This window comes from Dipodomys merriami, unplaced genomic scaffold (assembly GCF_024711535.1).
Source record: "Dipodomys merriami isolate MVZ:Mamm:240054 unplaced genomic scaffold, mDipMer1.0.p SCAF_64, whole genome shotgun sequence".
In the NCBI taxonomy this organism is placed as follows: Eukaryota; Metazoa; Chordata; class Mammalia; order Rodentia; family Heteromyidae; genus Dipodomys; species Dipodomys merriami.
Window position 1 is genome coordinate 2,568,337 of NW_027206224.1, and position 23,083 is coordinate 2,591,419.

A 23,083-nucleotide genomic window follows, 5' to 3' on the forward strand; every position below is an offset into this window, starting at 1 on the left:
GTCCCTTACATGTACCACATTCCATACTATCAATCCTTCCCCTAGATTCCACAGAACTTTTAATCAGGAAAGTCAGCTGGGGTCTAGTATCTTAAGTTTCCCTTCAGTAGAAACGGTTTCTTGGGCTTTCCTGGTTGAACCAAAGTCCAGTGGGCCATCATCATTCCTATAAGGGTGAGCAGGGACCAGGCTTTGAGAATCTCTAGTTTTGCACTGAGGGTAAGAGTAGAATAATTATGTCAGAACACAGTTCTCATTATTAAAGGTATTCAAGACTGAAGCAGTCTTGGATGAGGGTGTCTTTATTGCACTGTACCAATGTCAAGTTGAAGAGGGGCTGCCTGAAAAGCTTATTTTTCAAAGAAAGTACTCAGGTCACTGGAAACAATCCTGCCACTCAGACCCATCAGAGGAGACAGGATCACTCCTGAGCACTCCTTGGCTGGTGCTCCATGCTGATAGCCTGTGCTTGGACATGGACCTCTAACTCCTGCAAGGCAGGAGCAAATTGTCCTATGGCATTTGGTTTGCGCTCTGCACTCACAGTTATATTAGGGCTTGGTCCGTAGAAGGGGCAACCAGGGCAAGTACAGTAGTCACCAGCCTTCCAGGGGGTTGTCTTCACCATTTCCAAAGGCCACAAAGGACTTCTTACACAGATCCCCAGGCAGTGCTGGCTCCTGAGCCCTGGGGTCACTGAGGTCTTGGTCAGGGTCCTCCCGCTTGCGTTTGTTCAAGGAAGGACTCTCTTCACCCAGTCGACCCTCAGGGAGGCCCAGGCTCCGCAGACAAACGATGGCCGCAGTTTGTTCCGCCAGTTTCTTGGACTTATCCCTGGGCAGATGAAGCACGGGGTAATAAGGCAAGTGAACAAAGGACTAGAGGATGGGAGGCCAGATTCTATGCACCCTTGGCAGAGATGTTAACAAAATTAAGTTAGAGATCATAATCCAGGGACATCAATGCCCACAAAAACCATCTACCCAACTCTCCCAGGCCCAATGCTGCATTCAGGTTCCCCTATCCCAAGCCTTAAACTCTCTGATGAGGAACTCACCACAAGGTAGACTGGTACTTTTTGTCAGCAACAGTGACAACTGAGCAGAACAGGCGATCTAGTGGTCGTTGGACCTGATCCAGAGAGAGGAAAGGAAACAGGCTGCCCACCTTCCTCATGACATCATAGGCAGACAGAGGAAAGTACTATCAACCCAAGTCAAATGAAGGCTGCCCAATCACATGCTCCTCCCATGCAAAAGTGTCTGATGTATCTTCCAGGAAACCCAGGCAGATATACAAATTGACAGTGACACTGAATACATCTGGAGTTCTGTTGAGAACATCAGTGCAATTAGTTGTGCATGAGTGCACTCAGAGGCCTCCTCCTCCTGACATCTAGATGGTCCGTGTGTCCCCAGATGAAGAGTCCACCAGATGGCAATAGAGTGAAGAGGGAACAAGGATGGTGACAGAGGGATCAGGTGATGTAGTTGGAGCAGAGAGCTGAGTGGATGAGACCTGCAGCAGCAAGGCATGTGAGAGGCTCTGTGCTCTGTGCTGAAGGACTGGGGTTTGAGCTCACAGGCACTGGGGAGGGGAGCGGAGACAGAGGTTAGATTTGCTTCCCAAAAGTCACTTTGCATGGAAGTGGAGCTGTAGTTCAAGTGGTAGGGCACCTTGAGTGAAAAAGCCAAATAAGAGTGCAAGGCCTTAAGTTCAAGCCCCAATACCATCTCTCTCTCTCTCTTTCTGTCTCTCTGTCTCTGTCTCTGTCTCTGTCTCTGTCTCTCTCTCTCTCTCTCTCTCTCTCACACACACACACACACACACACAAAGTCATGTCGGTAGAAGGGGACACAAGACCATATGTATGGGGCCAGAACAGACAAAGCAGCCTCAACAAGGCATGGCTATGGTGACCAAAGGAAGTGAAACAAGACTATCTTAAGATTTCAACTCCGTCTTGGATGCAGTTCTGTGTTCTATTGGTGGAGGCCAGATCCAAAGATAAGTCTGCCAGAACTGGACACAGGCCAAGGTCTGAAGGGAGCTCATTCAGTAATTGATCCTACCACCAGCAATTCTGCACAACCTATGAAGGGCGAGGCTAGATGTTTGCCAAGCAGCTTAGAGTTGAGTATATAAATTGTGGGTGTGCTAGAATAATGGCTCCCATGGTGGGAGCATTGTGGTTGGCTGAAAGGCAGGCCTCAGGCGGAACTCACCGTTTCATACAAAGGCTGTGCTAACTTCTCTCTACGGCACCACTCCAGCAGGCACATCTTGGGAGTGATTTGGGGTGGGTAAGCTCTCCTGCGAAAAGAAGGGCAATCAGTGCCTTCTCATCATTTCTTTTTCCTTTGGCAGTACTGAGGTTCGAACTTAGGGCTGGCACTCTACCACATGGCTATGCCTCCAGCTTTTTACTGATTTTATTTTATTTTTTTGGTCTGGTCATGGGGCCTGAACTCTGGGCCTGGGCGCTGTCCCTCAGCTCTTCAGCTCAAGGCTACCGCTCTACCACTTGAGTCACAGAGCCACTTCCAGCTTCTTTTTGCTTATGTGGTGCTGAGGAATTGAACCCAGGGCCTCAGGCATGCAAGGCAAGCGCTCTACCACTGAGCCACCTTCCCAGCCCTCCAGGCTGTCTTTGAACTGCAATCTTCTAGTTCTCAGCCTCCTGAGGAGTTAGAATTACAAGCATGAGCCACTATAGCCCAGCTCCCCTCACCATTTCTATTCTCTCCTTCAGCAAAGAGCACACTCAGTTTCTGAGAGGAGCTGCAAGAACTAGAGAAAGGAGTCCAGGATGCTGTCTTAAGGCTCCTGTGAGCTCTCCTTCTTGTCCAGCCAGCAGTTTAAACCTAGATTCTAACTAAAGGGAAGATAAGCTTCTTCATGCTTGAGAAACGAGAAGCAAAGAACTCCTAGCTCCCTGAGCCCTAGCCTGGAAAACAGTCTTCAACAACCATGAAGAAAGGTTCAGTTTGCCTTGCAAGACAATTATCAGGGGGAAGAGGCAAAGGTAGGAAATGTAGGTGATCACACAATGGGTTCAGTGTCCATTTTGATTCTGCCTGTGAAGTTCATGATGTTCTGCTATGCAAGGGACACAATGGACTCTAGCTTCAGAGTCAGTCTGTGACAAGGTAGGAGGGACACATTCCAGCGTCCATTGGGAGCTCTCTCTAGCATATGACTGCCCAACAGCTGTCTTCCCACCCCATCCCAAGTCCTTGCCAGACAAGATTAGCTCCTGATCTGAGCCTTGGGACTGAAGAAAGGTTCAGATCCAGATGGTATAGGACAAGGATGAGGGTACCACTCAAAGATGAGTCACAATCTGAGGGATAAATCCATCTGTGGCTACCTCTACCTAATGAGGGCACTCTTTGGTTGATCAGGGGGATAGTATGGAGGTAAGCATATGAAGTCAAATGAGGACAAGGCTCCTATAACTATTGAGGAGCTCTGAGAGAACAGGACAGACTTTTAGAAACAGAAAATATGTCCCCCTGCTGTAAGTTGTAGAAGATGGTAGGTAGGGGGAAAAGTGAGTTCAGTCATCCTGGGGACCACATGTATATCCCCAACACTGCTTCCTGGACTGTTTTCCCTGAAAGTACCTTCTTTGAAATGCAGAAAATTGGGAGAGCAATGCTCCCTAAGCTTGACATTAACCACATACACCAGCCACCTTGCTGATTCACTCAAACCTTGAGAGCACAGGCCCTGGCCCATGCTGAGGCCAAGCTGAAAACCTACCGATCAAACTTGACAGCCATCTTCATGATACCAGTGCTAGCTTCGGCTGACTCTTCTACCTCCTCTGGAGTCCTGGCCAGGAGGTCAGCCCGCCGGGTATCCAGCTCCCGTGTGGTCTCCTCATAGAAGGCACCAAGGCCAAAGGCCTCACTTCAGAGGAAGAAGAGCAAGACAGACTCCTTAGTAGAATAGCAACCAGGGCACTGCAGGATGCCAGGAAAACTCAAACTGAGAAACTCCCATACCACATACACATAAACTAAACCAGGGCCTGGCCAGAAGAAGGTTACTTCCTGGGATCAACCTGGACTGGAAGCTGGAGAATAAATTTAAAACTCTGAGCATTGACACTGAAGGGAAGCTGGGGTGGGTAGGAAAGTTTCTAGAGAACATCTCGAGGATAACCACATAGGTAGATACCCGCAGCCAGCCATGACTGAGTTGACCTATGCCGACCAAGCACCTGGAGGATGGGGGACCATGAAAGGAAGATATTGAGGTCTGACAACTGACTGGTTCCTCACTCTCCATAGGCCTTTCATTTGCAACAGGCCTTTCCTGAACTGAGAAGACATTGAGGTCCAGCTGCTTAAACTACATATGATAGAGACAGAACTAATGCCACAAGCTAGGTGCAGGAGGAGGGTTCTAGTAGGGCTTTTTCTTCTAGGAGGCACCTTAGTGTGTTTGTGTATGTACCAGCACTGGAGCTTGAAGTCAGTGTTTGGGTGCTGTCCCTTAGCTGTTTCACACAGGGCTGGCATTCTACCACTTGAGTCATAGCTCTACTTCTACCTTTTTGGTGGCTAATTGGAGATGAGTCTCATGAGGATTTTCCTGCCCAGGCTGGCTTCAAACCATGAGCCTGTGATCTCAGCCTCTTCTGAGTAACTAAGATTACAGGTGCAAGCCACCAGTGCCTGGCATCTTGAAAGTGGGAAGAACCCCCACTCCCTCTGACAAGTGTGGTGCAGGAAGCTGCCTTGTGGAGCTGTGGAAGCAGACATGAAGACAGGAAGAAGACAGAAAGCTATGGTAGCCAGGACTAGGCTAAACTATAAAGAGCCTTCTGGTGTCTGAGTTGGAGCTACATCAGATCAAGAAGACCAATGGGAGAGCTGGACACTGGTGACTCACGCCTATAAGCCTAACTACTCAGGAGATCTGAGGATTGTGGTTTAAAGCCAGCCTAGGCAGGAAACTCGGTAAGACTTTTTTGTTGTTGTTGCTGGTCATGGGGCTTGAATTCTGGGCTTGGACGCTATCCCTCTGCTCTTCAGCTCAAGGTGAGCGCTCTACCACTTGAGCCACAGCACCACTCCAGTTTTCTAGTGTTTTTTTTTTATTGGAGATAAGTCTCACAGACTTTCCTGCCCAGGCTGGCTTTGACCAGCGATCCTTAGATCTCAGCCTCCTGAATAGCTAGGATTACAGGCGTGAGCCACTGGCGCCCAGCAAGACTCTTATCTCTAAAAAAACTACTCAAAAAAGTGGGAAATGGTGCCATGGCTCCAGTGGTAGAGCATTTGCCTTGAGCAAAATAAGTTCAGGGACAGAGCCTAGACCCAGAATTCAAGCCCTAGGACCAGCAAAAAAAAAAGACCAATGGGCAGCCTCTCAGACTGCAGCATGATAGCTGTGAGGACAGGCTAGGGGCTTCATTCTACAACTCTACCTTTCCTGACCATTGGATTTGGTTGGCTTGATACATGACAGGCCCACTAATGGAGAAGCCACCTCCTTCCTCAGGAATTCCCCAAGCCTATTCTCTTCTCTCCACTGTCTCTCCCTACTGAACTCAGGGCCTGGACACTCTCCCTGACCTTCTTTTGCTGAAGGCTAGCACTCTACCACTTGAACCACAGGCACCACTTTCAGCTTTTCTGTTTATGTGGTAGTGAGGAATTGAACCCAGGGCTTCATGTATACCAGGCAAGCACTCTACCACTAAGCTACATTCCTAGCCCTTGCTTAGTGTTTTTGCTCAGTGCTAATGCTCTACAACTCCACTTCCAACTTTTTGCTAGTTAATTAGAAGTGAACCTTGGGATTTTTTCTGCCCAGGATGGCTTCGAACCTTGATCCTCAAATCTCAGCTTTCTGAATAGCTAGAATTACAGGCATGAGCCATCAATGCCCAACTAATCCTTCGTTTTCTTCCACCCTATTAGAGATGTTTCCCAAAACTGTACTTCTGAGACCAGACCAAAGATTGAATGCTTGAAAGCTTTTAAAGTTCTCCATTCTGTGTGGCAAACCTTACTACCACCCCATTCCCACACATCCACACCCAGAAACTTTATTCCTGATTCCCCGCAAAGGGTTACCTTAGGGCTAAAGGTCAAGCCTGAGAAGTGTCTGCAAGGACAGATGAATAGCCCATTGCCCTTCTTACCAAATTTCCTGGGAAGACTGGGCGGCATGGAGCAACCTTCCCTGGGGCGACTCCAACTGTTCCCGCAGCATCTGGCACAAGCAGTACTTGGTGTTGGTGTAGTGGTTGTCATACTGCACTGCCTAAGAGAAGAACTGGCATGGGCCCATCTGCTGCCAGCAAGCACTGGGGCCCAAGCTAGCCTCTGCTGGCAGGGGAGTGGGTTCCAAGGGAACATCAGAGGTGTGTTTGCAGCTGAGGCAATATGACCTCATATTAGATCCATTTCTACCCTGCCATCTACTTCTCAAGCTTGTGGTACAAAGCTTGAGGGTCATAGCTAAAGCCCAAGATCAGAAGCACACTTTCCCAGTCAGTCTACCTGGGCCCAGAAGTACAGATTACACCCTCCTGCTTCAGTTACCATATGGAGCCTACTGCTAAGCGACTTCTAGCATAGGAAGGAGGGGACATAGCAAATTCCAGCATGGTGGGCCCAGTCCCATAACAAGAGTATAACCCTTCTATTCTTTATCACCAGGGTGAGCACCTTCTCCTCCCAAGTACTGATGAGTCTCTCTTTGACTTCCCCCATGTGTAGAACATTCACATGCATTTCCTGTCATTTTGTGTATGTATACAAAGCTACAGCCAGGACTCCATTTCACAGTCTGAAAAATAAGGCTCAAGGAAGCAAGAAGACAGCCCTAGTGATATCATAGATGCCCACCCAACTAGGGACAGGGCAGGAGAACAGTAGTAGGTAAAGGCTGCCTGTACAACCCTCCAGAAGCCCTTCCCTTCCTCTATACCCTACTGTACACTATTTTAGAATCTCTACCTGGGCCCATGCCTAATACCATGGAATATTTAGGGAATAAAGCAGGGAATAAATTGTTAAGTCCCAGCCTGAGGCAGACCATGATTCAGCTTCTTGGAGCCAAAAGGTACCTGGCTACATCAGAAGTAGCCTTGCAGATGCTTAAGGCCACTCCCTTTCTCCATGACAACAAAGCCTCTTCAGAGCTGCCAAGGGAGGGCTGAGCAGGAGTGATAACATCACCTTTCACCCAGTGAGCAGGCTCAACACTGCTCAACATGTCTTCTCTGCTACATACTTGCCAGCTGGCCAGAAGAACTAGACAGCTGATCTCTGCTGAGGCAAAGCACCTTGCTTCTGGCTGACTCCAATCTGCCCAACACTAAACTCAGAACCAAGGAGATTCTTCAGGACTGCCGCACTGGAGAACAGAAGCTACTCAGGGGCTGTGAAGGTAGCTCAGTGGTAGAGTGCTTGCCTTGCATGCATGAGGCCCTGGGTTCGATTCCTCAGCACCACATAAGCAAAAAGAAAAAAGCCGGAAGTGGTGCCATGGCTCAAGTGGTAGAGCGCTAGCCTTGAGCTGAAGAGTTGAGGGATAGTGCCCAGGCCCAGAGTTCAGTCATGTCACAGCTATCCAGGCATGGCCATGGCTTGGAAAGAGCAGAGCACAGTTCCATGTAGTTGGTTACTAGGACTAAAAAAGAAAGCAGACAAGGGTTCACCTCCTGCTCAGTCCAAACTCACTGAAGAATTTGAGGACTACTCACTGTCTCTGTCCATGTCCATGTACAGCTGATCACAGAAACCCAGAGTCCCAGGATTGTGACAAAGAGACTGGAAAGTGAAATCATCAAAAACTTCCTTTGCAAGAAAATGCCCAATTTGTAACCATCGAGCGCCTAGTGAGAAGAAACTGCTTTAGAAAATACTATTGCTGGGCTGGGAAGGCGGCTCAGTGGTAGAATGCTTGCCTTGCATGCATGAGGCCCTGGGTTCAATTCCTCATAAGCAGAAAAAGTTAGAAGTGGCTCAAGTGGTAGAGTGCTAGCCTTGAGCTGAAGAGCTGAGGGACAGCGCCCAGGCCCAGAGTTCAGGCCCCACTACCAAAAAATATATATATATATTATTGCCTAGGGGCTGGGAAGGTAGCTCAGTGGTAGAGCGCTTGCCTTGCACGCATGAGGCCCTGGGTTTTATCCCTCAGCACCACATAACCAAAAAGAAAAAAGCCGAAAGTGGCACTGTGGCTCAAGTCGTAGAGTGCTAGCCTTGAGCTGAAGAGCTGAGGGACAGCGCCCAGGCCCAGAGTTCAGGCCTTATAACTGGACCAAAAAAAAAAAAAGAAAAGAAAAGAAAATACTATTGCCAGACTAGCATGGTTGTGCACACCTGTAACCCAGGCATTCAAGGGGGAAAGGAGGAAGATCATCGGTTTAAGGCTATTCTGAGCTACATAGTGAGACCCTACCTCAAAAAAAAATAAAAGAAAAAGGTATCTTGGCTGGGCACTGGTAGCTCACACCTGAAATTCTAGCTACTCAGAAGGCTGAGATCTGAGGATCATGATTGGAAACAAGCCCATGCAGGAAAAACCACGAGGCTCTTGTTACCAACGAATTACTCAGAAAAGGCCAGAAGTGGCTATGGCTCAAGTGGTGGAACATCAGCCTTGAAAAAAGAATGTCAAGTTGGGTGCCGGTGGCTCACTTCTGTAATCCTAGCTACTGAGGAGGCTGAGATCTGAGGATCACAGTTCAAAGCCAGACCGGGCAGGAAAGACTATGAGACTCTTATCTCCAATATACTCAGAAAAAGCCAGAATTGGCTCTGTGGCTCAAGTGGCAGAGCACTTGCCTTGAGCACAAAGAGGCTCAGAGAGAGTGCCTAGGCCTTGAGTTCAAGCCCCAGGACCAGCACCAAAAAAGAAAGAGAGAAAGAGAGAAAGAGAGAAAGAGAGAAAGAAAGAAAGAAAGAAAGAAAGAAAGAAAGAAAGAAAGAAAGAAAGAAAGAAAGGAATGGGGAGGAAAGGGGGGAGGGAGGGAGGGCGGGAGGGAGGGAAGAGAAGAGAGAGAAAGAGAACAAGCAAGCAATTCTGTAAGAAGATTAAAGCTGAGTTATTCCCTATCATAGCAAAAACATTCTGAGAAGTATCTAAGGAAAAGTTGTGGGTTTTTTGTTTTGTTTTGCCAATACTGGGGCTGGAACTCAGGGCCTGGCCACTGTCCCTAAGCCTCTCTGTGCTCAAGGCTAGCACTCTACCACTTGAGCCACAGCGCCACTTCCAACTTTTTCTGTTTATGTGGGAATCGAACCCAGGGCTTCATTCATGCTAGTCAAGCACTCTATCACTAAGCCACATTCCCAGACCAAATTGTAGGGTTTTTTTTTGTTTTTTTTTTTGACAGTCCTGGGCTTGAACTCAGAGCCTGGGTTGCTGTCCCTGAGCTTTCTTGCTCAAGACTAGAGCTCTACCACTTGAGCCACAGCTCCACTTCTGGCTTTTTTGGTCCTTAATTGAAGATAAGAGTCTTACAAACTTTCCTGCCTTGTCTGGCTTTGGCCAGTGACTCTCAGATCTCAGCCTCCGGATTAGCTAGGACTACAGGAGTGAGCCACTGGCAGCCTGGCAACAATAGAAAAGTTTTAATAGTAATCTTAACTCGTGAGTCAAATCTGATAGGAAGTCTCTATGGAGATAATCTGTAATCTTTCCTAAGCAACAATAGCTACAATGGCTCCTCCTGCCTGTGGCTGCACCTTTGGCAACCTATATGCATGCTTGTTTTCAGTAACAAAGAACCTCATTGTCCACCTACATAAAGTATGTACTTGGGGTATGAGGGAGAACTAGAATTGGTATCATGTACTTGAGCTCTCAAAAGCATTCTGGGTTTAGGAAGTCTTTTCAGATGACCTCCATACCTGTAGAAGCTTTAAAAGGAGGTGATAGTAGGGGCTCCCACCCCAGAATCCTCTCTGCATGTCAGCTAGGAAGGCTCCATGCTCTAGTAGGCATATGAACTCAGAACAACAGGAGGAGCAATAGGGGCTGCTGGCACCCGGAGATCCCCACAAAGTGCTCTTGGCAAGACCATGGCGGATAGTGAGAAATGATGGCTTTGAATAAGTACACATACGTACATATCTGATATACTTCTGCATGACCTCTTCCAGGGGCCGAGGACCATCCTTGAGGAAGATAGAGGGGTTCCACATGGCTGATCGGGCCACCATTACTGAAGAGGCCGCTGTGGCTCGTCGAAAGTCCTCTATGTCCAAATGCTTCTGGATGTGGTCATGAGATCCACCACTACAAATCAACAAGGACAAGGAGTGTCTACGGCATGGAACCTACCAGCATTTTCAGAAGAAAGGCAAATCCCACAGTTGCCACTCATGAGTAGTATGACCTCTTCAGCTATCAGAGCCTCAGCAAAGGTTAGCTTGTAATTATGAAGTTTGGAGCAGTAGGTGAGACAAAATATGTAAAGTACTTTGAACTATGCCTAGCATTTAACAGATAAGTCTAGAAATTTTACATTCCTTTTCCCTCATCTAAAACTTGTGGCCCCAAGTGCTGGGGCCACAGGAGAGCTAAGCAGCCTCCTATACCCCCTCTAAGGACAGGGCCAAAACTCTGGAGACTGGGATACACTGGTGATCATGAGGGAAAGGAAGGAGACCCCATTTAGTCACAATTCCCCTTTTTCCACTATGCTGCTCCAAGGACCTTCTCAGAAACTACTCTGTCCTCATCCGTTTCATTAGGAGTCAGGTGGTAGCCACAGTTCAGAGACTGCCATGTAGGGAGGACTCTCATATGGTAGCAGAAGCAACAGGCTTCAAAGTCTTGAGTAACTCTGACTTCACTCAGCAAACCATCTCTAAATACCTTACCTGGGGAATAGAGGGCCTGACTACCACCCTTATCCTTATACTCTGGCATATGTGTTGTCAGGGCTTGCTTGGTCCCACCCTCTAAGTTCCCTGAGTCTCTGTGCCATCCTAAGCTACAAGGCTGGCCTAGGCTCCCAGCTAGCCTACAAAGGCCAGTTTCCCACTGGTAACTATATATGGTCTAGCAGTAAAAACCTTTGGGCTGTTTATTGGGACTTTTCACCTGCCAGTCCAGGTTCCTGGTCCTGTAGCTGCTCAGAATGTTTGTCTAGATTTCCATGTCCTGCCTTATGTTCCCTGAGCCATAATGCTTTGATGATGTCTAGCTTGGGACTCATCACAGCTATAGTTGTTGTTTAAATGGTTTTTTTTTTTTTCTGTCAGTTGTGGGGCTTGAACTCTGGTCCTGGGTGCTGTCCTTCAGCTCTTCAGCTCAAGGTGAAAGCTCTACTATTTGAGCCACAGAACCACTTCAGTTTTCTGGCGGTTAATTGGAGATGAGAGTCTCATGGACTTAGCAGGTTGCTGGTGGCTCACACCTGTAATCCTAGCTACTCAGGAGGCTGAGATCTGAGGATTACGGTTCAAAGCCAAACCGGGCAAGAATGTCCATGAGACTCATATCTCCAATAAACTACTAGAAAACCAGAAGTGGCACTGTGGCTCAAGTGGTAGAGCTGAAGAGCTGAGGGACAATGCTCAGGCCTAGAGTTCAAGCCCCACAACCAACCAAAAAAAAAAAAAAAAGAAAAAGAAAAAAAGTCTCACAGACTCTCCTGCTTGGGCTGGCTTTGAACCACGATACTCAGATCTCAGCCTCCTGAGTAGCTAAGATTATAGGCATGAGCCACCGGCACCCAGCCTGTTTAAATGCTCTTTAATTTCATTTTTATATGCCAACTCAAGTCCTTTCTGACAAAGTAAAGCATAAACAAAAGTAAATATGGAAGAAGGGAGGCTTACTTGGCTATGACAGGAATGGAGAGGGTTCCAGCAATGGCTTTGATGACTTCACATCTCACAGGGTGCTGAGGTCGCTCTTCCCGCTTCCTTGGAGATAAAGAGATGGGGATAAGGGCTAAGGACCAAAGGCCATGTCATTACTCACACCAGATTACCTTAGCCAAATCTCATCCTCCTTACTAAACCTAAAGATCAGGCAGCCATGTGGCCATCTCAGGCAGATTGGGGGTGGTCTCCCTGACCTCTGGGGGAAGAACTCTATCTTAAGGGGCAGGGGGAGCATAAGTCCATGCCAGGAAGAATAAGGTCAGCTCTCAGGAGCCTGCAGATGAGACACCGCTGCTGGGGACTAATGTGGGTGGCCCAGCTCCCAAGGTCACGCTGCTTTCCCCTAGCTTTCCCTAGTCTCTGCCAGAAATGAAAGACAGTGCTGTAAGAATGCTCCCTGTACTGCCCTAGTCCTGCCCTCCCCCCAAGGGACTTGGGACAGCTGCCACTGCTCAGATAGGCCACTCCCACACAGCTGCCTGGGCCAAGGCCAAACTGCACAGCTGATCCTGGGGAGAAGCACCTGACACAGGGTAGGCCTCCCACCCAGGGTGGCAGGGCAGGTCACAGACTATAGCTGTCACGACAAGCCACAGGGGCAGCAGGACAGAACCCGTAAATCCTCTTTCTAAGGTCAACTACAAGAAGGCTTTCAGCATGGCTAAGCAAATCCTAGGGACATAAAGGGCCTCACCTTAGACCATCCTCAACAGCTCTAATAATAGAAAGTCTTTCTTAAATTCAGCCAAATCTGTCCTCTTAGTGCCTCGAAATTCTGCTAACTCCAACAGCTTTGTGTACTAAGAATGCTATATGCAAGGCTTTAGTTTTGTATTGTCAAAAGCTCATCACAATCCTATGAAGTAGAAATTGTCTTAATTTCCAAGTGAGCAATGTGTCACTCAAAGAGGTTAAGTGACTGTTCCGAGGATATATAGCTAACAAGCTGCAGAACTGAGATTTGAAACCAGGCTGTTGAGAGTCTAAAGCCCGCTGTCTCAGTGAGGAGCTTACACACGGGGTGTGCAGCTCTCATTTCCCCTCCTTTCACCCAAGCAGCTCTGCTTTTCTATGCCAGAGTTTTAAGTATATTCTGAAAATCCTGTAATAGCCAGGTGCCAGTGGCTCACACCTGTAACCCTAGCTACTCTGGAGGCTGAGATCTGAAGATCATGGTTCAAAGCCAGCCCAGGCAGGCAAGTCCATGAGACTCTTATCTCCAATTAATCACCAGAAAACTGGAAGTTGTTCTGTGGCTCAAGTGGTAGAGCACTCCCCTTGAGCTGAAGAGCTGAGGGACAGCACTCAGGCCCAGAGTTCAAGTCCCATGACTGACAAAAAAAGAGAGAGAGAGAGAGAGAGAGAGAGAGAGAGAGAGAGAAAATGCTGTAATAGACACAAGCAACTTGGGTTATCCTATAAGACTGTTGAGTCCAAAAGAAGAATCATTTAAAAAGATCACCAGCCAGTCTACTGACCGGGATTGTGCATAGAGGGACATCCTGACAAACAACAGGAAGCAGATTTGACTGGGAAATCAAAACACTTCAGCTCTCTGCAAAAAGCACATGAGGTACAGATATAAGGACTGTTTAAAGCAATTAGGCAGTCCACCAAGGATAGAGAAAAGAGGACTGCCTTTAAAAAACAGCCATTTAGCCGGGCGCTGGTGGCTCTCTCCTATAATCCTAGCTACTCAGGAGGCTGAGATCTGAGGATCTCGGTTCAAAGCCAGCCCGGGCAGGAGAGACTGTGAGACTCCTATCTCCAATAAACCACCAGAAAACCGGAAGTGGCACTGTAGCTCAAGTGGTAGAGCGCTTGCCTTGAGCTGAAGAGCTGAGGGACAGCGCCCAGGCCCAGAGTTCAAGCCCCACGGCCGACAAAAATAAAAATAAAAAAAATAAAAAACAGCCATTTGCCTAGGGTCATTTAAGGGAGAAACCGCTGTTCAATGAAGTGCAAAGGAAACAGAATTCATTCAGGTGTGTTGGCACATTCCTGTAATCCCAGCACTCTAAAGGCTAAGACACAAGGATTGTGAGTTCAAGAACAGCCTAGACTAGCAAGACCCTGACTAAAAAAAAGAAGGTGGGGGGAAAGGGAGGAGATGGGAAAGGCTGGGAATGGAAAACAAAGGAGGAGGCAACAATGCTTGATAAGAAATGCTCAGCCGGGTGCCTGTGGCTCACACCTGTAATCAATCCTAGCTACTCAGGAGGCTGAGATCTGCTCAAAGCCAGTCCAGGCAGGAAAGTCCCTGAAACTCTTATCTCCAATAAACCACCAGAAAACCGGAAGTGGCGCTGTAGCTCAAGTGGTAGAGCGCTCGCCTTGAGCTGAAGAGCTGGGGGACAGCGCTCAAGCCAAGTTCAAGCCCTACAACCAACAAAAAAATTAAAAAAATTAAAAAAGAAATGCACTCATTACCTTGCCCATGTAATTGTAACCCCTCTGTATGGTATTTTCTCAATTAAAAAAAATTTTTAAATCCAGTTTAAAAAAAAATAAGCAAAGTAAAAAATGAAAAAAAGAAGGTGTACAAGAATAAGGCCCTGGACTAAATCCCTAGTTCCCTCTATATACCCACCCCAAAAAAAGAGAAAGAGAAAATAGGTCCAAGCTCTAATTCCACCATTTCCTGGCTGCAAGATACAATTTTGAGCAAAATAATACAGATCTACTACATATATATCCTTCCTCTCCTGTCTCTAAGCTTGGAGTAGTAGCTGCCACTAGTAAGTACTAAATGATAAAACACAGATAAACACAAGTCCATGCAGAAAATGCACGCTGAATTTGTATGCCCTCTGGACTCACAAGATGTCAAAGAGCTAGGCAGAAGTAGGCTAAATACATAGGAAAAAGGCTAGATATCACCTGAAGTCTAGTGAGGGATTGTGAAGATGGCCTGATAATTCTTCCTGCCACTCAGTCACTAGAAAGGCAACCACTCACCTTCCGTGAACTGCAATAGCAGCAATGCCAGTCCTCTCTATTCGCTTTACAAGGCTCAGGGTATCTTCCAGCTAAGGAAGAGGACAGCACAGGGTGGTTACTGAGGCCCCAGAGGACCAGATGCCAGTTCCTTAAGTTTGCTTAGCTCTACTCCCTCCACGAAATTTAATTCAATGCCTCACAAACCATTCACATCCCCAAATCTATCATCACCTGAGAGATGAGAATATCAAATGTCATACACCATTCTTACCGAAGGTAGTATTCGGATCTTGCAGGTCACAGGTCTACAAGTCCCTTTAACAAGTGTGCTAAGGATCTGCAAAGAAAAGAATCAAGAGCACCTACCTCTTCTGGAATAAACTGCCATACTGCTTGGACTAATTAATATTGCTACAGATCTGAGCATTCCAGTAGCATGGACAGCTTGTATAACTGCGAGCACATATATGTATCACCTGTGTGCATATACATATAGTCTCTAAATATAAGAACACTGCCCTTGTTGTATGTTAGAGGCTCAGCCCCAGCAATCTCCTGCCTGGTAGAAAGTGAGGGGGTGGGGAGGAGAATCTACTGGCATTCTTACATCTACTGGCATTCTTATGTTTTATACAATTGATTCTTTTCAAGGCTAGAATCAGAATTACCTGGAGAGCTTAAAAGACTCAAACTCTTAGTTTCTACTCCATTATTTCCTGAATGAGTCTCTAGGGGCTGGGTTTTAAAATGTATGTTTCCATAGACTCTGCCAAATGCCCTCTATCCTCAGTATGATTCTGAGGCCTATCTGGTTAAGACATGCTCACAGCTGTTTTCTTGAATGAAGGGAAGGAAATATTCCCTGAATGCTGTCCCAGGACTGGCAGAGTGAGATAGCAGGAAGGTTTCTAAGGGCATGGCTCTGTCCTCAGGAATCCCTCTTTTCAGATATTTAAGATGAAACTAGCAAAGGAAAAAAAATACATTAAAAACTGTTTATTCCATAGTAACTACAAAGAATTGCCAGAGAGAGGGAGAGAGGGAGGATTGGGGAGATATTAAGAAGTCACAGGAAAACATTAGGGAGATACTAAGACATAATCACACATGAGCAAAGACCAAAAGAGACACAGATAACACTGAATGTCTATGGCATTGCTATCTTCTCCCTGAATCAAAAATATTGGACTAGGCAACCTGGTAAGAGCTCTTTGCCAAGAACTGGACCTCTGTCTAGCAGAGCAGAAGGCATACCCAGGCAGCTGCTACCAGTCTTAATTTTAGATAGGAAAGGAAGCAGATTGCTGGCTGCTAGAACCAAGAGAGGACTTTCTCTAAGGAAGTGTCAGACCACTGCTCCAGCACATACCAGACCAAGAGACAGGGCTGACAGATGGACAGTTCAAGAGTTAAGACAAGAGGCTGGGAATGTGGCTTAGTGGTAGAATGCTTGCCTCATATGTATGAAGCCCTGGGTTTGATTCCTCAGTACCACATACAGAGAAAAAGCAGGAAGAGGCACTGTGGCTCAAGTGGTAGGTAGAATGCTAGCCTTGAGCAAAAGAAGCTCAGGGACAGTACCTAGGCCCAGAGTTCAAGTCCCAGGACTGAAGAAGAAAAAAAAAAAAGAGTAAGACAAGGTTTCTTAGCCCATGAACAACTGCCAGACAGGAAGGACCAGTCCCCAGGTGCTGCCCCAGGCAACAGACTGAGTTTAAGGTCCTAGGTCATCCTGATAGGGCGTAAAGGGGCACAACCTTTTAAAGGGTGAGAGAAAGTGAACTGTTTAAGAAAAACAGGTCAGAGCCGGGCACTGGTGGCTCATGCCTGTGATCCTACCTACTCAAGAGGCTGAGATCTGAGGATCATGGTTCAAAGCCAGCCTAGGCAGGAAAGCCTCTTATCTCCAATAAACTACTCAGAAAACGTCAGAAGTAGGGGCTGGGAAGGTGGCTCAGTGGTAGAGTGCTTGCCTTGCATACATGAGGCCCTGGGTTCGATTCCTCAGCACCACATAAGCAGAAAAAAAAAAAGCTGGAAGTGGCGCTGTGGCTCAAGTGGTAGAGTGCTAGCCTTGAGCTGAATTGCTGAGGGACAGCGCCCAGGCCCGGAGTTCAGGCCCACAACCGGACCCAAAAAAAGAAAAAAGAAAAAGCCAGAAGTGGCACTGTGGGTCAAGTGGTAGAACACTAGTCTTGAGCAAAAGAAGCTCAGGGACAGTGTCCAGGCCCAGAGTTTAGCCCCAGGACCAATAAAAAACAAACAAAAAACAAAAACAAAAACAGATCCCTCAGTACAATAAACAAAATAAAATGTCCAGAGACATTTATTAAATTAATTTTATTTTATTTATATCTGTGACATAAAATGTCACTAATGTTTCTAGTTCCTTCGCAAGTGCTCAGTAAGTCTGATCCAATGCTCTGATTATGGAACTTTTTTTTTTTTTTTTGTCAGTCGTGGGCCCTGAACTCTGGGCCTAAGTGCATCCCTCAGCTCTTCAGCTCAAGGCCAGCACTCTACCACCTGAGCCACAGCACTACTTCCAGCTTTTTCTGCTTATGTGTGCTGAGGAATTGAACCCAGGGCCTCAGGTGTGCAAGGCAAGCACTCTACCACTGAGCCACCTTCCCAGCCCCTTATGGAACTTCTTTTTATCAGCTCTAAGTATTTTCATCAAAATTTCTGTTCAAACAACAAATTTTGGCAATGAAATGGAGAAAAAGGAATCCTACTACACTATTGATGGGAATGTAAACTTGTACAACCACTCTAGACAGCAGTCTGAAGGTTTCTCAAAATACTAAATATGGATCTTCCCTACGACCCAGATATACCATTCCTGGGCATCTACCCTGCATATCATGAGCCAGGATATGATAAGGGCACTTGCACATACATGTTCATTGCTGCACTATTCACAATAGGCAATATGTTAACAGCCCAGATACCCCACAATTTATGAGTGGATTCAAACAATGGGGTACCTATACACAATGGAATTTTACACAGCCATTAGAAAAAATAAAATTATGTCATTTACAGGGAAATGGATGGAACTAGAACAAATCAGTGAGTGTGAAAGCCAAGCTCAGAGAGACGAATGGCATATGTTCTCTCTGATATGCAGAAATTAAAACTAAAAGGCACTGCAATATGACATATTATACAGGATTCTAGATACTCACACATAGTGAGACCTAAAGAGGACATTCTTAGGAGAAAAACAATAGGACACAATGTCTACATGCCACTTTGAAAAAGAAACTACTCTAAAATGGTAAAGGTACGTTAGAGGCAGATTAGAGGGACATATCTGTAGCCACACATAGGAAAAATAAGAAGGCACACAAGTGTTCCTCCTTCATCTCAGAGACACTGAACAGAGATATACAGAATTGAGCCAGCATTTCCAGCACAAGTGGGTCTACGTCCCAAGTTGTTCCAGCCTATGGGAAACACCAAGAGCTTGAAGCTCAGACAAGGAAAGGAATAAAAAGGAAAAGAGAAGCTAAAAGGACCAACAGATTAAGAGCTGGTGGGCTGGGAAAGGAAAGTAAAAGGCAGTACAATGTGGCAGAAATATCACCTCTGTTTGCACAGGCAGCCCACAACCCTGAGTGGCAACTGCCAACCTATCCCCAGAGCCATCATTAAACCTGTCTGCAGAATTACCAAGGGACGCCTGCCTCATATGACCCTGGCTGACCTGCTCTCAAAGGTAGACTCAATCCCCCTGCTACGCTCCTCCACTCAGACACCCATTTACACACACACACACACACACACACACACACACACACACCCATACCCATACCCATCATTGAATTCATCCTCACCCAAGGTAATCTGGCCTCTGCTCTTCATTAATGAACATCCTGGAAGGGAGAGGAGCAATACAGAAGAGGCTCTAGCCCAGACCTCAGACTCTCTGCTTTTCAGGTGATAGATCTCTAGCTCCAGACTTTTACCAAACTCAATGCTGCCATAGGCTAATTCAACTAATTACATATCAGAATCACTGGGAAGCACTTTAAAAAATATCCTAAGCCAACTGGTAGCTCATACCTGTAATCCTAAAATACTCAGGAGGCTGAGATTTGAGGATTGCAGTTTGAAGCCAGCCTGGGCAACTAAGTCCGTGAGACTCTTGTCTCCAATGAACTACTCAGAAAAAGCTGGAAGTGGCACTATGGTTCATAAGGTAGGGCGCTATCCTTCAGGACAAAAGAGGCTCACAGTCAGTGCCCAGGCCCTAAATTCAAGCCCCAGAACCAGGAAAAAAAAAATCCTAAGCCCCTAGATAGACTTCAATAAATCTGGAGTACGAGGAGGAGGCATTCTGGGAACTCTGTGAGCTCTAGTTCCCAGACATGTTCAAGGACCTTACTTTTTACTATGCAGCACTTACCTTCTCAATCTTGTCAGGGTCGGACAGCAGAGCAGCTCCCATTCCTCCCTAGGGAGAAGCACACAGAATGCCTTCTTACAGCTGAGGGAGTACAGCCCCTCCCTACAGAATGACAACTTGGTGTAGCAACTTGGTAACCAAAGCTGCCTACAACTGGCATTTCTCCTCACCAAGTAAGAAGGTGACATCATCCATGTTCACAATATCAAAGATGAAAATTTGATGAGTTCTAGAAGACATTACTCTGATCCCTAGGCATGCATCTCCTATGTCTCTGTCCTCCCTCTAGTTTCCTGCTATTCTAATCCACCAGATAGATGATATCCAGATTCATGTTTCTAAAGCAGTCTAATCACATGCCTCCTCTTTTCAAAAAAGGTCAAAAGTATTTAATGCACAGGTCCAGTTGACTTGACCCTAACCATGATTTTCCTCCTGTGCTTTCTCTTCCTCCTCTTCAGCTCTTTTTCCCCCAGTGCTCTGGTCTAATCAAGCTACTCTCAGGCCCGCCCCTGCATATGGCCTCTCCCTTTGCTTGGAAGACCCCACATTTCCTCTTCATGGACCACTTTTTCCTCTCAAATCCCTCTAAATCTATTCCTTTCTCTGGACCACACTCCAATCTGATCACTTCTGATATGACAATTCAGATGTTTATATTGCGTCTTCTATTTTTGTTTTGTTTTGCAGTACTAGAGATCCAAGTTTGGGCCTCATACATTCTAAACAAGTGCTCTACCAGTGAGCCACATTCCCATGCCTACATCCTCTTGTTTTTTTGGTGCCAATCCTGGGGCCTGAACTGGGCCTCGGTGATGTCCCTGAGCTTTTCTGCTCCAGGCTAGCATTCTACTCCAGCCCCTGCCCCAGCCTTCTGAATGCTGAGATTACATGTACACAACACCACCCCTGGCAAAATACATACTTGTATGTAGAATATAAATGGGGGAAGGTGTGTAAATTTTTTTCTAAGTCATTTGACAGTGAGTTTTATGTATCATAGCCCTTTACCCCTAAAGACTTCTTTCATTTTATTTTTTTCTATGTCAATACTGGGACATAAATAAATAGTAAGAATATCATGGACTTGGTCAGATGCGGTGGCTCACACCTTGTAATCTTAGCTACTCTGGAGGCTGAGATCTGAGGATTGTGGTTTAAAGCCAGCCGGGGCAAGAAAGTCCCTGAGATTCTTATCTCCAATTAACACTGAAAACTGGAAGTGGCACTGTGGCTCAAAATGGTAAAGTGCTTGTTCAGCTGAAAAGCTCAAGGACAGTACCAAGACGCAGAGTTCAAGCTCCATGACCGACAAAAAAAAAAAAAAAAAAAGAATATAATGGGCTTTCCTGCCCAGTCTGGCTTCAAACTGTGATTCTCAGATCTGAACCTACCAAGTAGTTAGGCTTACAGGTGTGAGCCACAAGCACCTACTTTTGTAGGTTTGCTTTTGCCATACTAAGATTTGAAGTCTGGTTTTTGTGCTTGCTAGACAGGTACTCTATCACTTGAGACATACTTTCAGGCCATTCAGTACATATTTTCTAAGAATGGTAATATACCATTATATAACCACAAAAGAGTTAGCAACTCATACATTTACCTAGATTTTTGAACCATATTTTTGAACCATAATTCTCAGAGCCTCTTTTCCAACTTTGTCCACTGATTTAATAATATCCTTTTGAGCATCTTGCCCACCCAGCACTCGATCATATCGAGTTAGGTAAGTCTACTTAGTTGTCTTATCTTGTTTTTTTGTTTTTTGTTTTTATTGTGAGAATACGTACAGAGGAGTTACAATTACGTGGGCAAGACAATGAGTTTATTTCTTATCAAGCATTGTTGCCTCCTCTTTGTTTCCCTTTCCCATCCCTTCCTATACTCCCCCCCTACCCCCACCCAACCCTCCTCCCCCTCCCCCCAGTCTTATTTTGTTAATCTCCTTTAATCTACTTTAATCCCGAGTATTTTTTGTGAGGAATAAAAAGTTTATCTTAGGCTGGGCACCAGTGGTTCCTGCCCGTAATCCTAGCTACTCAAGAGGCTGAGATATGAAGATCACAGTTCAAACTCAGCCTCCAAATAAAGTCTAAGAGACTTTTATCTCTAATTAACCACCAGAAAACTGGAAGTGGCACTGTGGCTCAAAGTGGTAGAGCAGCCAAGCGCCAGTGGCTCACGCCTGTAATCCTAGCTACTCAGGAGGCTGAGATCTGAGGATCACAGTTCAAAGCCAGCCCAGGCAGGAAAGACTGTGAAACTCTTATCTCCAATAAACCACTCAAAAACTGGAAGTGGCGCTGTGGTTCAAGTGGTAGAGCACTAGCCTTGAGCTGAAGAGCGCAGGGACAGCACCCAAGCCCAGAGTTCAGGCCCCACGACCAACCAAAAAAAAAAAAAAGTGGTAGAGCACTAGCCTTAAGCTGAAGAGATCAGGGACAGTGCCCAGGACCAAAGTTCAAGTCCCATGACCAACAACAACAACAAAATAATAATAATAGTAAGTTTACCTTGGTAGAATATTCTTTTGGACAACCCATGTTGACATCAATACCAGCAACATCATTTTCTCTGAAAAAATGAAAATGGAGAAAAGGTAATAAGCATTCAACTTGAGGGAAAAAGATAAAGTCAAAGACATGAAGGCTGTCTCTGCTTGTGAACCTCTTACCATGTCCCTGAGCCTACAAAACACACCAACACTCAATGACAGAATGAAAATCCTCAAAGAAACCTGTTCCTAAAATGTGTGATTGCCTCATCCAAACCATATTCCCTAGGAGAGACCTAATATACACACATCTATGAAGAGCTGGATGCAGGGGACTTTGTTATATTGGGATTAAATAAAGTGATTCAAATACAGAGTGATGCAGAACTTGATCCCAGGATCATGAGCACTGAGTCTCTTGTCAGAGCACTGCTTTCTGGCAGAAGTGATTGGACTGCCTTCATTTTTCTGAGCTGCACTGTTGCCTTACAATTCTCAGATGTGGAAAGGACCCTAACCTCATCCTCTGACTTAGACTTAGTTAACAGCTTGAGATCGGTAGTAATGACTGCCTAGGATTGTTCCCAATCTATCATCAATAACAACAGTTAACAATTACTCCCTCCCTGCCGCGCGCCCTCTCCCCCCACTCTCTGTCGTGGGGCTTGAACTCCAAGCCTTGGCACTGTCCCTGAGCTCTTTTGTTCAACGCTAGTGCTCTACTACTTGAGCTACAGCACCATTTCTGGTTTTCTGGTGGTTAACTGGAGATAAGAGTCTCATGGACTTTCCTGCCTGGGCTGGTTTCAAACTGTGATCCTTAGATCTCAGCCTCTTGAGTAGCTAGGATTATAGAATGAGCCACCAGTGCCCCGCTCTCTGTTTTTTGGTGCAGATACTGAGGCCTGAGCACTGGCCCATAGCTTTTTTTTTTCTGCTCAAGACTAGTGCACTACCACTTGAGCCATAGCATTATTTCTGGCTTTTGGATGGTTACTTGGAGATAAAGAGTCTTGCAAAATTTTCCTCTTCAGGCTAGCTTCAACTGGGATCCTCAGATCTCAGCTTCCCAAGTACCTAAGATTACTGATGCAAGGTACTAGTGCCAACTCCATCACTAAGCTTTCATAGTATGCCACATGGTATAACATGCACTCTTTCATTTCCCACTCCCTAGAATGCCAGAGGCTGGTAGTACTTCTGGTACCATTTTATAGATAAGGTGACTAAGTTCACAGTGAGGTTAATTAATTTACCTAAGGCTACACAGTAAGCAGGAGGATAGCCAGAAATTCAGTCTAGGTCTGCCATAGCTCAAAAGGCCATCTCTTTGACCGTGGCACTCTCCTGCCTGTGCTGGGAAGCACT

At 46.2% G+C, this 23,083-nt stretch overlaps 1 protein-coding gene across 5 annotated transcripts in view; it reads right to left on the reverse strand.

Moving 5' to 3' along the window:
• Positions 1-275: 275 nt before the first annotated feature.
• LOC138815385 (tRNA-dihydrouridine(20) synthase [NAD(P)+]-like) overlaps positions 276-23,083 on the reverse strand; it is a 43,978-nt gene continuing 21,170 nt past the window's right edge. For 4 of the 5 annotated variants that reach the window (XM_070004742.1, XM_070004744.1, XM_070004743.1 and 1 more), the window contains 11 exons: positions 21,735-21,795; positions 19,222-19,269; positions 15,082-15,147; positions 14,829-14,899; positions 11,823-11,909; positions 10,104-10,272; positions 6,161-6,282; positions 3,766-3,915; positions 2,226-2,313; positions 1,058-1,131; positions 276-834 (listed from right to left, as the gene is read on the reverse strand). In XM_070004742.1, coding sequence (XP_069860843.1) covers positions 597-834; positions 1,058-1,131; positions 2,226-2,313; positions 3,766-3,915; positions 6,161-6,282; positions 10,104-10,272; positions 11,823-11,909; positions 14,829-14,899; positions 15,082-15,147; positions 19,222-19,269; positions 21,735-21,795 — 1,174 coding nt within the window. In that variant the 3' untranslated portion in view covers positions 276-596. The remainder of the gene's footprint in view (positions 835-1,057; positions 1,132-2,225; positions 2,314-3,765; positions 3,916-6,160; positions 6,283-10,103; positions 10,273-11,822; positions 11,910-14,828; positions 14,900-15,081; positions 15,148-19,221; positions 19,270-21,734; positions 21,796-23,083) is intronic. The other variant, XM_070004745.1, reaches the window with a different exon arrangement.